Raw genomic sequence first — 18,696 nt, forward strand, 5'->3', positions numbered from 1 at the left:
AAAATTCTTAAGAATAAGAACGTACAAAAAATCTACAAATGAGCAAGAAATGAGAAACTTTGAATGCGATAGTCTTCTTGGAGCGCATGAATTGAGGCTTTTAATAAAATTACCAATTTGTAGATGCAAATTTCTGCCGTCTTGTCCTTTGAAGAAAATGCACCTACAAAATAATAGCACCTAAGATCAAGGCCAAAAACCTCACGTGCCCATGATGAATAGGCCGGGGAGGGGGGGTGGGTTTGGCCGAAGAATCTCTAATGCCAAAGTTAGAATTTGAGAGAGAAAATGTTTAGGAGATTTTGGGAGAGAATCAACTTAGCTTTTTGGAGAAAAATGGGACTATTTATAAGGGAGTGGCAAGCCCTATTTGGAGAATAAGGACTGGCCACTTATGGTGGTATTATGAGTTTAATTGCAAGATAGTATGTGAAATAATATCTTGCAATTAACTTGGTAATCAATCCTAATTTAAATGGGATAATTGGGAGTTACCTTTTGAGTGAGGATTTGATGAGGAGACGCATGAGGCTTTCGATCCTTGATCAAAGGTGTTGATTGTTTTGTAGGTGCATTTCGTCAAGACTGAAGACGGCGAAAATTTGCATTGACAAATTAGTGCTTTCATTGAGAGTATGATTCAAACACTTGAAGAAGACTCTGTTATTCAATGCTTCTACTTTTTTTTCATTCATTCGTAGAATTTTCTTATAAATTCTTAGAATTTCCCTAGGGAAGAAATATGATGACGAAAAATTCAGAAACCACAACGAACAGAACTTCCTACGTTTAAGGATATGGACCAGACAATGGTGATCGTGATATGGCTACACGTCGTCACTCCTCGAAGATCACCACAGCAAAAGCCACACCATTGCTACCTAGGACTGCCACCGTGGCCATGCCAGCAGCGCTAGTTGCCGTTGTAGTGGTCCATATAGCATCCCCTGCCCACGATGAAGAAGCTGCAGAGCAACAGACCCATGGTGGAACAGCACCAACCTAGCAGTCTACGGCCTAAACCAGCAGTGGTAGTCCAAGGCGCTGCCGATGCAACAACAGTCCTAAGCTGAGTAGAGGCCTACCACATGGCATTTATCCTAGATTTTCATGGAATCAGCTTACATGATTAGTTCTGAACCTAACCATATGTTGCTAAGGAATGAAAGAAGATATGGCAGTCATCCTTATCATTCTCAATAGAAAGCAAACATAAACAAGGTAGCTAAGCTTGAAAATATGTGCTTGAAACAATTAAGACAAAAAACTGATTTTAGCTTGCAAATGAAATTGATAAACTAAAATTGCATCATAACATTAATTCAATCATGTCTAGGGCTTCAAAGCAGCCCTAAGTATCCATAACCTAGATTAAAAACATAACAAAATACATAAAAAGTTAGGAAAGCTAGAACCTAGAAATGGCTCAAAGTGGGGGACTTCTCCTCCTCTATGATGTTGTGTATCTCCTTATTTTCCTCTTCTTCAGATTATGTGTATTTTTCTCCTATTAAAAGGCCTAGGAATTTTCTAACATTGGACACATTTACATCCTTAAATTGACTCTCATTTATAGCTTATTACAATCGTATTTTAGTATAGGAGTAACTGAAAACTAACTGTTATTAGAATTTGTAACTGAACAGCTCCTCTTTATTCTTTCATAATTTCTTATCGAAACCTCCAAATCACAAGTTATAAAGACCATTAGAAAAAAGACTTCCAGGGTTTTCCAAACATATATGGCCCATTTTCTAATTCGTTCTGAGCACTTCGGGGCAAAGCTCGCAACTTGGTTGTTCTGCAAGGGCCTTTTTTGGCGGATCTTAGGCCACTTATGGGCTATGGTCTGGTGTTAGGCGAGTTGGACTTTAAACTATCCATTCTTGGCTCTTAAAATATTCAAAATAAGATGATTTCTTGAAGCCCTTACTTTCATCCTGAAATACAATACAAACAACAAAATACATTGTGATGCATAGAGATTTTAAGTCAAAAACCTAAGCAAAAGAGAGCGTAAAAGTAAAACCTTATGTACTCAACAAGTGGAAAAGAAGCAATCTAACTACAAGAGTAACCAAAGGATCCAGTGTAAAGATCGGTCCCCGACCACCAGGAACTATACTAGTTTTCAATCCCGATCAACCAAACCCTTTGAAACCTCAAAAGCGAACCTTGGTTCAAGCTGCCCAGATAGATGAAGAGCGAACCTCCAAGTTGGATCACATCAAATATTACGCGTTCCACTGAGGTCTCGATCACATGATCGGCAACTGCTATACATGGAAGGATTACCTAGAGAAGCTAGTGAAGAAGGGTGAATGCGACAGATATCTGGACAACCAGCTACGCAACCTAGAAGGAACACAGACGCAGACAAAGTGCCACTTGCCAAGACAGTTGGAATCAACGACATCTTCGCAGAATCCGAACACTTGGGGCCATAACAAATCCATGAAAAGGAAAATCCAGCAGGCCATATCGGTCTCACAGGTCTAGCAAACCGACGTCAACCTTGGACCCATCGTCAGCTTCACCGAGTAGGATGCCGAATGTGTAGACTTCCCACACGACCATACTTAGGTAGACTATAACTAATTAGCCCATACCATAGTTGACAAAATGATGGTGGACAAGGACACCATAGTCAACCTACTCTAACTTTCAGTCATTCAATAGATGGGCCTAGAAAGCACATGGAGGTACTCACCAGATTCAATGGTCATACCTTTATTGCCATCAGCAAAATAATACTCGACGTAAAAACACACCTAGTGGTCTTAAAACAGACGTTCACAATAGCTAACGACCCGTCTCTCTTATAATGGGATTCTAGGTCAGCCTTGGCTAGTGAGACCGGGCACGGTAACCTCTGTCGAGTTACCAGAAAATCTGTTACAGCATCCTGAGAGGAAGAGTCAGAGAGATCAGGTCGCATCTCGATGATGCACTGTTTTGAAGGTGTCAAAGAAAAAGGCCTTTATCCCAGTAAAAGTTGTTGAGGTGTAGAAAGACGACCTAGCTGCCCAATAGTAATCAAAGCAAATAAATCAAGATGATGGCATCTAAGATGAAATACCAACAGACGAGGCAGGATGGAAGCTCGAAGAAAGCGTCGATTACATCATTCTTGATCCCCATTAACTGAAAAGACAGGTAGAGTAACATAGAAAGTGAATTTAGTACTGACCAAAATTCCCATACCTTCAAGGACAAGCCAAAGTAGGCTAGAAGTCATCGAGATGATGAAATAGTGGGTCCTATTGACAAAGGTGTTAGAACTCAAAGGCAAATTGTTGATGAAGTTGCAAATATGTGTTATGTGTCCCAAATTGAACCCAAAAATGTTAAAGATGCCTTAACTCATAAGGAATAGATTTTGGCCATACAGGAGGAGTTGAATCAGTTTGAAATGAATGGAGTTTGGTCCTTTATTGATCATCCATTGAATATTAATGTTATTGGCACTAAATGGATTTACAAGAACAAATTTGATGAGTCATGAAAAGTGACAAAAAATAAGGCCTGACTTGTTACTCAAGGATACTCTCAACTTGAAGGTGTTGATTTTGATGAAACCTTCAGTCTTGTTGCTCTTCTTGAATCTGTCAGACTTCTTTATGTTATTGCATGCCATTTAAAGTTCAACTATTTCAAATGGATGTCAAGACCACATTCCTTAATAGATATCTTAATGAAGAAGTTTACATGGAACAACCAAAGGGCTTCGAGGATCCTCATAAGCCAGCTGGAGTGTACAAATGGAGGAAGGCCCTTTATGGTCTTAAGCAGGCTCCACATGCTTGCTATAACATGTCTTCTCATTTTCTTACTTGTAGTTATGCTGGTGGCTCTGTTGTTAAGACTTTGTTTGTGAAGAAAATGAAGTCTTATGTTGTGATTGCTTAAATGTATGTGGATGATATTGTTGTTGGCTCAGCCTCTAATTCTTTTGTGAAACAGTTCATTGATATGATGACGAGTGAGTTTGAAATGAGCTAGGTTCAAGAACTGAACTACTTTCTTGGACTTCAACTAAAGCAAGAAAAAATGGCATTTTCATCTTTCAAGCCAAGTATGCCAAAAACTAAGTGAAGAAAATTGGTCTTGAAAGATTAAAAGATGCTAGGTCACCAATGAGTATGTGTACAAAAATTCGCAGACTCGAGTGACAAAGATGTTGACTAAACTTTGTACAGAAGCATGATGGGAAGCCCACTCTATTTGACTGCAAGTAGACGGGATATTGCCTTTGTACTTGGGGTGTGTGCTTGATTTCAAAGTTGTCCTAAGGAGTCTCGCCTATTGGCAATTAAGAGGACTATCAAATATGTGGGTGGAACTACTAATTTTATACTACAATATACGCATAACACCAAACACTTGGTTGGATATGGTGACACCAATGGGGCTGGGTGTATTGATTATTGAAAAAGTACCTTTGGGGAGCTTTCTATGTTAGGAACAATCGATTGCATGGCATAGCAAAAAGCAAAATTGTGTCTCACTATCTAATGCTGAAGCAAAATAGGTAGCGGCGGGAAGCTGTTGCATTAAGTTGATGTGGATGAAACAAATGCTCAGCGACTATGGTATCTCTCAATCCAATTTTCTTGTTTATTGTGATAACATGAGTGCTATTGATATTTCTAAGAACCCTGGTCAGCATTCAAGAGCAAAACATATAGATATAAGGTAACATTTCATTAAAGATCTCATGGAAGGTAAAATTCTTACCTTAGCCTTTATGCTAATTGAAAGACAGCTAGCTAACATCTTCACGAAAGCCTTAGATAATTGAAGGTACGAAGATCTTCGACGATCTATTGGTCTTTGTGACATGAATTGAATTGGATGTATAGCCTTGCTTCTAAGAGTTGAATATTTTGTCTAGTCTCTATTCATGTTTTTGTGTACACAATTATCTCATCAGATAATTTCATTTTGTTCTTTGTATGAATCTCTTACCTGTTATTCATTATTTGTAATACGTGGATTAGCCTTGGATAATTATTCACTATGATGTCAAAGGTTCTCCCTATTCTCATAGATTGCTCTGCAAAATCATTTTTCTACTCATCCAAATCTTGAGGTGATTTTGAATTTAATGTTGCTTTGGTCTTAATTGAGTGGTAGTGACTTACTCTATAATCTAAACCACGTGTCAATTCTCATCTTCTCTTTGTCCTCTCCCTAAATTAAAACAAATGCAATTAGGAGAGTGTTTTAGGAAATGGGTGTCTTGAAAAGAAATATTATATCGTCAAAAATGGGAAAATCCCTTCATTTTAGCCTTCCATGCAATGTCATGTGTAGTGCTTCAAGATCCCCTCAGTAGGTTATATTTCCAAATTTCTGAAAAATCAAATGGTAATTCATTAAAATTTCACCTTCAATCAATTGACCTTGGCATTTCTCAAATTGGTGCCTCACTCAAAGTTCTACATCAAAGTTATATTTTCTTCCAAGGATTGTGCCTTGCTTTTTGCGAGTCTTGTCCTATGTTCATATTATGTAGGAAGTGTTATTTATTGAGGTCAATAGATAATTAAAAGCTTGGTTAACTTTGAAAATGCTTTTGTGATTTCAATGCTTGGTTATATGGTTTGAAGATGGCTATCTCTAATCCTATGCCCTTACCTTGACACATAATAGTTGCATCATGTGCACGTGTTCATCTGTGTATTACTGTCATTGTATGCCCTTGAGGAGTTGTATTTTGAAAATTACAATGGATATTGTTTCATCAAAGAGAGATCCCCTATGAGAAGGTTCGTACAAGATCGATGGAGTAAGTAGAAAGGGTGGTTACACCCTTACCACCATGAACGACAAAGAGGTCGAAAAGTAGTGGAATGCCTACAATATGAGAAAGTACCATGCATGACCACCTACTGCACCCTGAGCACTACTTAGGCCAAATAAAGCTTGAAGACTCAAGTAGCTCAACAAGCACTATGATAGGAGCATATTTAGGCGACTTAACTGGCTTATTCTTGTGCATTTATGCTATTATTTCTTAATTAATGTCGCATTACAACTCAATTTCGTGTGTTTGTAGGTCCTATGGGGTAAAGTATCAAGAAAGGGCATTTTGGTACATTTTGGAGCAATTTTGGACACTATGTGGATAGCTTACATATGGGCCAACATGGATGGACGAATTTGGACTTCAAGAGGCTAGAAATGTGATAAGAAGAGGAAGGAATAAGCTTGGGACAAAGTGGATAAGGTAGGAGCTCAAAAGAGGAAACATTATCCAAAACCTTATCTAACCTTATCCAACATTATCCAAAACCTTATCTAACCTTATCCAACCTTATCCTATCTTATCCTAACCTAATCTCGTTCCACCTTAATCCTAGCTGCAAGTGGACCTAAAAACCTAATTTCTAGAAGCCTTATCTAACCCTAAAAGGGTGCCACACCCTTCCCCCTTTTATTTCTTCTAGAAAACCCAAAATCATCCACAAAACACTTAGTTTCTAGATGGCCCAATTTTGGACGAATTTCCTAAACCTTTTTCCTTTTGGATTCTGATTTGTTAGGCCTTAATGCTTGTGGATTTGGGTATACAAATCCTTTTATGAAACTAATTGGGCCAAACCCTCTCCTAAGTGGATTTAACTTACTTGTGCCAAACCCTAGGGCCCTAATCCATAAAATCTGCCAAGTGTAACCCTAATCTACTTAACCCTAGGACTATATAAGCATAAATTCAGCCACAAATTCGTACCACCCCCTTATGCTATTCAGAAACCCTTGTGCAGCACCTCCATTCTCCATTCTAAGCCTCCATACACCTCCCTACACATCCATACACTTCAGCCGCACCCTTCCCCACCATAATCAACCATCCTCCATCCCTCTAAACAAGGAAAAACCATCCAAAACCACCAATTCCAGCACCTACACTTTGTGCCGCAGCAAGGAGGAGGAAGAGGAACCAATCTGTGCATCGAATCCATCTTGGAATTGCTGAGCATTTAGGTGTACTCTTTCTTATGATTTCAATGTTTAAATTCAATACTTTTTGTTGTGCAAGCATGAGGAACTAATCCCCCCTTTGGCTAGGGGGGAATTTCGAAACCATGGTTGTATTTGCATGATGATTTGATACTTTCAGTTGTGATTTCATGAATGATGAATTCAATTTGCTTATCTATTTTAATTAAAACTTGCTTATGTATATGAATTGAGAGTGCACGCTTGATTTGCATGCATAAACATGATGCTAGGGTATGAGGGAACTTCACCTAATCGTTGGGAACTTATATTCATCAGTAGTTAAGATTGTTGGTCACAATTATGATAAGTGAATTCTTGGCATAAGTATCATGCGCTTCCATAGTTACGAATGCCTCGTCAACACCCATGATTTCCATAGAATCTAATGATCTTTGATTGTCTTTCTTTTATGCGCTTTCATATAGAAAACTTTTAAGGAATAATTTGATTGCAATGCGCCAATTCCATTCAATTCAATGACGTAAGGGAAATCTGAGAGTTAATTTAAGCGTACCTAATTAATTTGGGGTGTTGAGGTTCATGAATTCATTGATTAAGCAACTGGAAATTGTATTATGTGCAAGTATGCCATGTGTGGAGAAAAACCTCCTAGCCATCTCACCATCCACTTAATTCCATCAAATTCGTCCAAATCTGCCTAGTTTACATATTTGTTTTGTTTTGCTTATTTTCGTCCAAAACCAAATCCCCATTTATCTTAGAGTGTCTAATTGGTCCAAATATGTTTTAGATTGTGTTTTTAAGAGTTTTGAGTCAAGTTAGAACCAATTTTCGTCCAAGTTTGTGTTTAGGCTCAAAACTGCCCAGATTGTGTTTTTAAGGCAGTTTTGAGTGTTTTTAGCCTATTTTGAGTCTTGTGAACGTAGTTGAGTCTTTTTACGTGAGTTCAAGTGTTTGAAAGGTTAATTTTAGTTATTTGAGTCAGTTTAGAGTGTTTAGCAAGCCCTCCTAATCCCCGGTGTAAGAACGATCCCTACTTATTTATATGCTACAATTGTCAAAAGAGGGTTAATTTGTGTGTGAAGTTAATTTTCGCATCACACTACCTCGCAAGTCAAGGATTATCCAGTTATTATGCAGTTTCTACCTTATAGCAAAGTTCATTCGTTTCACTCGTCTTTGAATGAGGAATTCAGAAGATATTCACAACTTAGCTCGATTACATGCCTACAACAGCTAATCACTCTTACACTTTAATGAAGATTGCGCCCAACACGAGACTTATAGCAGGAATTGCACCCCCCCCAAAGAGACCAACCATGCTCTCCCTCGAGGATAAGGTAAACTAACACTCCAAATGTCCAGACATGGATGGGTTAGGCTGCCCTAGTGTAATTGATCGCATGATGGCATGTGCCGCCATTCCTAGAATTAGCCACAATGATCCTTTTCAAGACATAGCTTACTGGAAGATTTTGGCATTTGGCCTAGTTCGTGGGCATCCAAACCTCAGAGACAGAGGAGGCACACAACGCACTTCATTCGTTAGGCACCTTCCCATGAAGATGGACCACATTTGAGCATCTTAGATGTGACTAGACTAGCATCAATGACCGAGCATCCTGTATGTGACCAACTAACAGCTAACCAACTAGCAGCAGGCTTCACAAGCTCAAAACTTGCAGCCTCTTTCTTTCCTTTGGAAGAAGTTAAGTTAATAACGAGCTTCCCAACAGTGGATGAACCCTCGAGCAATGGAGGAAGTCTTCAACAAAATCCACTAACGGCTATCGAGCAGGTGATGAATATCTATTTTTTCCACCTTTAATATCAACAGGCTTTACAACAATAATCGGCTGAGCTAATGCCTCAGCCTTAATCTGCTTGATATCTTTCTCGGCAGGCCACCCTTCTCCCGACGAAGAGGACTACGCAGCCAGCGCTACTCAAGATATTTAGTAGGGATACCTAAGGTGTTGTGCACCTTCTTTATATCTGGAGAAGTCTTGGGAGTTAAGCAAAATTCCAAATCTACATAAACACAAGAGGATAAATTAGAAAGCAGCTCAACAAAAAACATAAAGCAGCTTAGAAATTAAGTAACCCACTTACCATCGATCAAAGCAGTCGTATCGCGCAACCTAGGCATGGGTTAGATTCCCACTCCTTGCTAATTTCTAGGGTCTCTCTGGCCCAATCATGATCCCCTTTGCTCAAATGATTAAAGAGCCTATGATGGGTCCTTAGCTGCCTGACACCATCGATGTGGCCTATGTCAAAGAAGCACCAAAACTTGCTCGTAGTCAAGTCCAAGTCAAAGAACAAACTCAAGTTATGGAACCTCATCATCATGCAAACCGCATTTGGAAAACACTGAGCAGGAGCACACTGCATGGAGCAGTTCATCTCCTAGAAGAATCGAGGCATAGGAAAGGTGAACCCCAACAGGAAGTAGTAAGGGTGAAATTTGATAGCTTTTTTGGACCTATACGACCCACATCTGCTACCTTCCTTGGTTCGCTTCATGCGAACCCCAGACGAAATTGTGTGGTTGAACATCTCAAGGAAGTTTTTGAACTGCTCATCGAAACCTATCTTGACATGAGCAGCCTAGAAGTGGCCTAACTTACATGCAAATCCACCCTGGTGATACAACGGTGAGATAAATTCATCATTCATATGGCTTGAGAAAGACATGTTAAAAAAAAAATCCTACAACGACGCAAGGAACAATTGTTAGATTTTGGTGGTGATTAAAATTTCTTTCCTAGAAGAATTTAAATTTCAATTCAAAGTAAGAATCTACATCAAATTGGGAAACAACTTCAGGCTTAATAAAGCAGCTTGGGTTTTCTACACTTACTGCCCTTCCTTGTGCAAGAAGACTAACGGGTGTGGGGACATTTGTGGAGCAAAAAATAATCTCAAAAATTCCTGAAGGCGAAATATGGACTTTCAGCTGAAAAAGACAAAACTGCCCATATTAAATGAGCAGGCATCCCGCACGCAGCTCAGCATCCTAGGAAATGCAGGCTGCAAACTACAACAATACAGAGCTCCACTGCCGGTGAAAAAAGTCAAAGGTATTTAATAATAGGATTATCCCTAAATCCTATTATTAATACACTCCCAATTGAAGGCAAACCCTATCAAGTAAGTAATCCCAATTGTATTTAATTAAGGATAATTGCCTTTATTTCGATGATATTATTTACACAATATCTTGGGAATATTTATTCTCACCAAATCAACCCTCATGGTCGGCTACCACTTCTATAAGTACCGCCAAAAGGGGTACGTCTTTTCTACATACAGAAAAACCCTAAACACGTCACTCTTTTACAGAGACTAACTTAGGCATCAGAGATATGTTGACCAAACCTTGCCCCCCCCCACCCCCCCCCCCCCCCAAAAAAAAAAAACTCATCAGGGGCACGTGAGGTTTTAGGTTTGTGATCAAAGGTGTTGATTGTTTTGTAGGCTAATTTTCGTGAAGACTGAAGACAATGAAAATTTGCATCGACACCTAGCACTGGGGCACACAAAACCCATTACAAGAACAATCAGGCACAAACAACAGAACCGCTAAATAAGACAAAACAAATAAAAACTACCTAAGCCGAGAACAAAACTATCTATCAACAAGTCTCCACGTGGAGGTGCATACTGCTTGTAGAGAATTCTTAAGATGTTATAGGAGGAGCCACAAACCATATAAGGTGTATCTGAACCACCATAACAAGAAATCCTACCCAAAACCCTAGAACTAGCCAAAATCAAAGGGGAAAACTGAAAGTTAGATGACCAGAAAAAGAAAGGGATGTCTAGCAGATGAGATGCAATTCCTTTGCCTACTTTGCCAAATAAAGCTGACTCTATCTCAGCAAGAATGACAATGAGCATACATCGTTTATTGCTAGGCCTAATTAGGGTATCCAATCTTATTCGCTTCCCTAGCTTTCATCTCTTAGTGTTAGTGACCTAGCAGAGTACTTTTGCCATGGATATAGATTGATACAAAAAAATTCCCTCAAGATAGCTTAACTTAGTCAAGCCTGAAGGATTAGTGAAGAATCGTAGTAAGTTGTGGTTAGTTGTTTGCCAATGAAAAGCTTGGGAGAAAGAATGAGACACAACCAGAGATCAAACAATACCCACAACATACTTCAACAACGCGTGCACGCGAGGTGGGGGGAGAGGGGAGCGGGAGGGGACTACACACATCACTTGCAATTGATGTTGGGAGATTGTGCGATACTTGATGCCTTTTTCTTACCTAATTCTTTGTCTGCTAGTGGATCGAACCAAAGGTCACTAAGCTATGGAATTGACTTGGCTCTGATACAACAACTTTGACATGGTTGGTATAAGCTGGATTTTAGGAAGAAAACAACAAAGGTCGGCGGGTTGTTCACAAAATGGTGGGAAAGGAAGGGACGCTTGCTATGCATACAACAATTCCAAAGGAATTAATGGGAATAAGAGAAGTACGATGAAAGAAGGAGGTGCATGGGCGAGCAAGGGAGATGAGGTAAAGAGGGTGGGATGGGAAGGGGAGAAGGGCTGCGAGAAGGTGGGAGAGGGGCTGTCGCCTATCCCAAGCCAGAGTCAGTGGAGAAGGAGAGAGATAAACCAAGAAATTATTTTTAGAAGTTAATAAAGAGAATAAACACTTTCGATTATGAGGTTGCAAAGTAAATTAATAACGCGTTACTACATACTAAATTACACATTAGATAAATTTTTTGGATATCCCCAAATAGATGCTCATCTCCGTAAATGGTATGGTCCACATATGAAACGCAAATAAAAAAAAAGGCTTTTTGAACTTTAATCCTTCAAGAAGATTAAAATTTAATCAAAACCTGGTGTGAGATTGAATATTGATTTTAGTCACTTAATGTGTACTTAATTCAAAGTCATATTATATTTTTGTTTTTATATTTAATAGATAACTTATTTAATGTTATTAGATTAAATTTTAAATTTATTATTATACACTTTTTAATTCATTAATTTTATTTAACTTTCTTTATTAGTGTACCTAAACGTCCGTATCATAATATATTTTACTAAATTAGTGTACCAAAATGCCCGTACCTAAATATATTGTAGTGAATTAGTGACACATAAGAAAATATGTAAAAACATAAGTGTACCGAAAATTCTGTACCTAACTATATGATACTAAACTAGTGTACCGAAATGTCGGTACCTAAATATATTATACTAAACTAATGTACCGAAATGTCCGTACCTAAACATATTATACTAACCCAGTGTACCTAAATATTCATACGTAAATATATTGTAATGAATTAGTTGCATATAAGAAAATATGCAAAAACATAAGTGTACCGAAAAATCTTTACGAAAATATTTTCTTAGATAAGATGCTTACCATAATGAGAATTAAAATTTATAATATTTTCATAGAATTTAAATTCATAAAATTATAAATAAAAAAAAGAGATGAATACATATGGTGGCATTAAATAGAGTCATGGGGATTAAAATCAATTTTTAATATTGTATAAGATATTTTTCTAAATTTCGCCTTATTTAGGATTAAAATCTAGTTTTCTGTAAAAAGAAATTTCATGTGATCTTTGTGCAGGATTTGTGAGAGGCTCATGTTTCAATAGGGTTAATACTAGAGTTAAGATTTTTCTAGTTTTATACATGGAACGTAGCAACACGTTCGCATTCCGTTATTGAGTTGGCACCATAAAAGTGCCACGTGAGGCAGTCATGTCCATTACAAAGGTCCTTTCCTTTTCTCAAGTTATGACCTTTTTTTTGCATATAGATGCCTTCACCATCTACTAAAGTGGGCCAACGACTAAACTTTTGGCTACTGTTCGACAATGGATATTTATGGTGTGTGTTCATCTCCTTCTATCACAAAGTAGTTCAGTTGTCAAATCCTTGTGTATGTTGTGTCATTCCAGTGCAAAGAAGGTTTGGTGTGTAATTCCAGTTTAATACATACATTATTGAAGATACTCTTTATTTCTGTTGCAACATGTAATATGGTAAAACAACTTTGAGTTGTGGGAGTACTGGAATTACACATATGTAAGTAGGCTCCAAAGGATAATTAAGAAGAGAGATGCCTAAGATTTAGGCACCGAACTTATTACCTGTAGGTGCCTGTCGTTATATATATAAGACCTGCGAGAGTCATAGAAAATCTATGCCGCCATATGAATAACAAGTTCTTGGCTATAGAAAACAAAACGTCCAGTTCTAAGGTAAATTCTGACCCCTTCAACTGTTGAAAAAAGATAATTATATATCGATTCTTTTTTTATTTGGTCTGGAAATTGTGTATTGGCACACAAGGATTCTCATTTTCTGTTTCCATCATTTAAATCATATGTAGCTGGTGTCCGCTTACAAGTACTTTTTCTTCGCTATCTACTTTATAAGAAGTGAAGTTGCTCCTTCATGTCTGATAGCATGACTTTTTAACTGGAATCTACTAAATGTTACCCTATAACAATCTTTGCTAAAAGGAAAATGTGCTACCTCTCTTTAATTTATGAGGGTAGAAATGAAATATTTTTGAATTTTCGTGCAGTGGAAGGAAAAAAAACGAATATCTGACTTCAAAAACATGAAGAAATCAACAATATATTCAATACTATCAGTGTTGCACATCTTTGCTCTTCATCTTCAATCAGAGGTTAACTCGTTCGCTACTACTCGTGATCATGGTAAATTATTTCATCAATTATTCAAAGAAAAGAAATTGAAAAGGATTATACAAAACTTAATAAGAATCATGCTAAAGCCATATAAATGCTTGCAGCGACAGTCCGATGCCTAAAATTGAATGTCTTAGTCCTATATATTATCCAGTGTTTTAAAAAACTTGCTCCAAGGCGCGCATAGGAGGCTTTGGAGGCAGGGCGGCAGAAAAATCGCCTTAGTTTTGTGGAAGTCGACAAAAACTTGCCTAGGTTTCGTCGAGGCGCGAGGGCGTCTAATTGGGCGTCAAAGTTACCGAAAATTGAAAAAAAAAAGTTGAAAGTGATTTTTTAGTTGCAGAGCAGTTACTCGATTTTTTTTCGTTGCAAAGCTCAAAGAAGATGAAGAAGACGAAAAAAAAATTGCCTAATTTTTCATTTTTTTTAAACAATTTTTATCCTTTGTTGACGACTGTCCAGCATATTCTCTTTTGTTATGTTTTTGTTTTTAATGTTATTTTATATATATATTTTTATATACTTTTTAACTGGAAATATGAGGAAGACTAAATTTGTAAACTAAATTTTAGAAACTAAAGGACGTGGAAAGTGATGATTGGTTTATTACTTAAACTTTAATAAACGTATATTCTCTTTTGTTATGTTTTTGTTTTTAATGTTATTTTATATACTTTTTAACTGGAAATATGAGGAAGACTAAATTTGTAAACTAAATTTTAGAAACTAAAAGACGTGAAAAGTGATGATTGGTTTATTACTTAAGTTTTAATAAACGTACTTATTTCTATTAGTGACATATCATTTAATTTGCAAATTTTGTCAACAAATTTATTCTCCCTAGCATTATCCTTTTTAATTTATTTTATAAACCTAAAACAACTCTAAAGACTTTTATACTTTTTAATAGTATCACAAAAACAAGCTTCATCTTTTTCAAGTGCCCTAAAATGTATGCTTCATCATTTTCACGTTGTGCAGATTTTCGCTACATGAGATTTGTGTATAACGCCAATGATCCACGGTTAGAAGCATCGTATGACTATATTGTCATTGGTGGAGGAACAGCAGGTTGCCCACTAGCAGCAACTTTATCAGCAAACTACTCAGTGCTCCTTCTAGAAAGGGGCAGTATTCCTACGGCATATCCGAGCGTCTTGCGTGACGATGGGTTTCTAACTACTCTAATGCGGGAAGACAATGGTAAGACACCAGCTCAAAAGTTCACATCAGAAGATGGTGTTCCTAATGTCAGAGGCAGGGTCTTAGGTGGGTCAAGCATGATTAATGCTGGCTTCTACACCAGAGCTGACAGGGATTTCTTTATGAAATCAGGGATTGAGTGGAACATGGATTCGGTTTATAAGGCATATCAGTGGGTTGAAGAAACTATTGTGTTCCGCCCAACTATGGATCCCTGGCAATCTGCTGTAGCAAAAGCATTGTTGGAGGCTGGTGTTGGTCCAGACAATGGACTTAATTTGGATCACATTAAAGGAACTAAAATTGGGGGTTCGACGTTTGACAACAATGGGAGAAGACATGGAGCTGTGGAGCTGCTTAATAAGGGAGATCCGAACAAATTGCGAGTTGCAGTTCATGCCACAGTAGAGAAGATCCTCTTCTCTTCCAAGGCATCAAGTATGGATGACGAACAGTTACGTTTATGTTAAGCACAAAAAAAGAATGTTTATTATTAATTTTAAGCTGTCATCTGATGTAGGTTTGTCAGCTATTGGAATCATGTATAGTGATTCGAACGGGAGGTCCCATTGTGCATATGTACGCAGTCAAGGGGAGGTTGTATTGAGTGCCGGTGCAATTGGGAGCCCTCAACTTCTACAACTTAGTGGTATTGGCCCAGAATCTTATCTGTCATCTCTTAAAATCCCAGTTGTTAGTCCCCATCCATACGTTGGGCAGTTTATGTATGACAATCCTCGTAACTTAATTAACATTTTGCCCCCATTTCCACTAGAGCCTTCACCTGTGAAGATTGTAGGTATTACAAGCGATTTCTACATAGAGAGTCTCTCCGCTTCTCCATTTTCTACTCCACCATTTAGTATTTTTCCTAATCCATTTAATCCCATAAAGGTTGATTCGAGTTTCGGACACATTGTTATCAAAGTTCCAGGACCCATGTCATATGGTTCTCTTAGGCTGCAATCATCCTCTGACGTGAGAGTCAACCCAAATGTCAAATTTAACTACTATGCACACCCGTTGGACCTTTCTCGTTGTGTTAGTGGCATGAAAAAGATTGGCGAATTGCTAAGGACAAACTCATTGAAACAATTTAAGGCTCAAGATCTGCCGGGTATAGAAGGTTTTAAGTTTTTAGGCCTATCCTTACCAAAGAACCAGACAGATGATGTTTCCTTTCAGACATTTTGCCGAAGTTCAGTGGCAACATTTTGGCATTACCAGGGGGGATCCATTGTTGGAAAGGTTGTCGATAGCAGTTTGCGTGTTTTGGGGATCAATGCATTGCGTGTTGTGGATGCATCCACATTCAATTTCTCACCGGGGGCGAATCCTCAGGCCACCCTTATGATGTTTGGCAGGTATGTTATCACACACAAGATATTCGCAATGGTCCCTTGGTTGCTTGACTTGCTTTTATGAATTATATGCTGTGTTGCTGTTTTTTATTTGCTTCAGTTTTGTGCTTTTAACAGGTATGTTGGCCTTAAGATGCTGCAAGAAAGATCAGCCTGAAAGGAAAAGCTATTCAGAAGTCAAGTAACCTACGGTTTGGCTAGAAAAAGGGTATAGTTGTGCTTTGAAAAAATAAAAAACTACTTATGCAAGAATAAGTAGCTATGAAATAAAGTCTACATGAAATAAAGCAGCGAAGTGCAAAAGTGTTTTTAGGAAAAAAAAAAAAAAAAAAAAAAGTGTTACAGTATTTAGTAAACTTTTATATAAAACAACTGTGATTGTATAAAATGACAAATAATAACATAACACTCGGCGCGCGCTATTAATTAAGTGCTTGGAAAATAGAGGTCAATTATTTATTTATTTTTTTGAACAAAAATAAAGGTCAATTATTTATTTTTTTTTTTGAACAAAAATAAAGATCAATTATTAAATATGTTTTATCTTCCTTAAAATAGGGGCAATTTGACTCCACCGCCTAATATCTCTAATTTTTTTTATTAAACATTCATCACTTTTCATTTTTTATTTTTTTATTTTTTATTGTTTGGTCGAAATCACTTTTCAAGTTTTGATTAGACTAGATTTGGTGGCATTTTCATTCTCCAATTATCCTTTCATTCTTTTCTCCTGTATTTTACGTGGATTAAATTTTATCTGTTATAAAGACTAAATATTAGGGATAATCTTACAATTAAAATTTAAAAATTAGAGATATACACACAAGAAAAAAATGAAAATGTACACGAACCCATGCCAAAAAAACACAATCAGCATACCAATGAAAAAAAATAATCTTTAGCAAACAAAAATCGCAGAAAAATGATAAAAAAATCTTTAGTAAAATTATATATGTCTATCCTTTAAAAATCAAAATGGCTTCATCTAAAATCAAATTACCTAAAGCATATTTGTCACATCCCGGTCCGGGGCGGATCACTTCCCGGGCCCGCTCCACCACCGTAGCATGATATTGTCCGCTTTGGGCCCTAACCACGCCCTCACGATTTTGTTTTTGGGAACTCACGAGCAACTTCCCAGTGGGTCACCCATCATGGGATTGCTCCAACCCCCTTCTCGCTTAACTTCGGAGTTCCTACGGAACCCGAAGCCAGTGAGCTCCCAAAAGGCCTCGTGCTAGGTAGGGATGAGAATATACATTAAGGGATCACTCCCCTGAGCGATGTGGGATGTCACAATATTGGTGCGTTTAAATAAAACGCAATATAAAGACACAAATCTACCAATATCATAGTTGTTTAACAAAGCCTAAAGCGTTTTGGTACGTTTAAAATCAAACGTACCACACATGCACTGACGTACAGATAACATTGTTTTTTATTTATTTATTTTTTAATTAAACGTATCTAGGCTTCACAATTCATGCAAGAGTTACAATTTGCTTTATATTAGTCCCTCTTTGACCTAAAACTAGGAATGGATGTTAGTACTAAGATATATCAACCATGTCTTTGTAATAATACAGAGAGTTATAATTGTGAGTCAGAAGTCGTCATAGCGCTATCCAAAATCAATATGAGAGATTTCCAACCAAGGCATTTTAGTTATAAGCATAAGGGAAAACATAATGAAGTAGAAGTTACCCCAACTTTGTTAATAGATTTTGGTGATGTTGATATAATTTTTGTTAACCATAGCTCATGACAGTAAGAAATGTTCCCTACTAAGCTTATGCTAGTAGGAAAAGATAATTTAGCCTCCTGAATAATATAGACACATGCACAAGGAAGAGGTGAGGCATATAGCTATAATAAATGAAGAATCTTTCAAATTATTCTCTGTATCAACCCACATGTGGATTCCTACACAAAAGCACATTTTGCGATATCGTGGAAGCTAGATTTTAGTGTTAGAAGAGCTTGAAGTATTAAGATGTTTAAATACAACAAATCAAATATTTGCAATCAACCTTCCTGAAGATCACAAAATGTCAAACCAAAAGCTGCAATAACTTATTTCAAGATAAAGGAAAATAGTGAGAGACAAGCGGAACTGGAATAAGGAGATGAACACTATTATTGGAATAATATGACCGAAGAAGAGCTACACAACATAGAAAAAAGGAAAAATTAGCATCCGGTCTTTAGTTACTAATGTTCTTTGATTGAAACCTTATTAGTTTTAAGAATTTGATCAAGGTCCCTAGCATTAATGTAATAATGAATTTACATGTCAGTTACATAATTTTTAATATAAAAATTAATAATTGATTTAGGATTTTAATACTAACGCCTTTATTAAACTCCTAAATAATTTTCAATTCAAAACATTTCCAAAATTAAAAAAATATAATATATATATATATATTAGAATAAGCTTGTACCTCTTAATT

General features: G+C 37.2%; 1 protein-coding gene across 2 annotated transcripts; it reads left to right on the forward strand.

The window, feature by feature from the left end:
• The first annotated feature begins 13,011 nt into the window (after positions 1–13,011).
• Positions 13,012–16,669, forward strand: LOC137737835 ((R)-mandelonitrile lyase 3). Of its 2 annotated transcripts, XM_068477404.2 has the most exons (5): positions 13,012–13,223; positions 13,553–13,688; positions 14,661–15,320; positions 15,403–16,246; positions 16,361–16,669. In XM_068477404.2, the coding sequence occupies exons 1-5, from the start codon at positions 13,176–13,178 to the stop codon at positions 16,398–16,400; spliced, it is 1,728 nt and encodes a 575-aa protein (XP_068333505.2). In that variant the 5' UTR covers positions 13,012–13,175; the 3' UTR covers positions 16,401–16,669. The 2 variants fall into 2 exon arrangements, with proteins under 2 accessions (XP_068333505.2, XP_088538752.1); XM_088682626.1 differs by lacking the exon at positions 13,553–13,688 and having other exon boundaries at positions 13,160–13,223.
• The last annotated feature ends 2,027 nt before the right edge of the window (positions 16,670–18,696 follow it).

The sequence above is a fragment of the Pyrus communis genome, chromosome 13 (assembly GCF_041283825.1).
Source record: "Pyrus communis isolate YQ-2024b chromosome 13, ASM4128382v1, whole genome shotgun sequence".
Taxonomy (NCBI): domain Eukaryota; kingdom Viridiplantae; phylum Streptophyta; class Magnoliopsida; order Rosales; family Rosaceae; genus Pyrus; species Pyrus communis.

Coding starts and splice junctions, on each gene's coding strand:
- LOC137737835 (XM_068477404.2), top strand. CDS start 13,176: ATGAATAACAAGTTCTTGGCTATAGAAAACAAAACGTCCAGTTCTAAG. Junction 13,224..13,552: donor ACAAAACGTCCAGTTCTAAG/GTAAATTCTGAC, acceptor ATTTTCGTGCAG/TGGAAGGAAAAAAAACGAAT. Junction 13,689..14,660: donor CGCTACTACTCGTGATCATG/GTAAATTATTTC, acceptor CACGTTGTGCAG/ATTTTCGCTACATGAGATTT.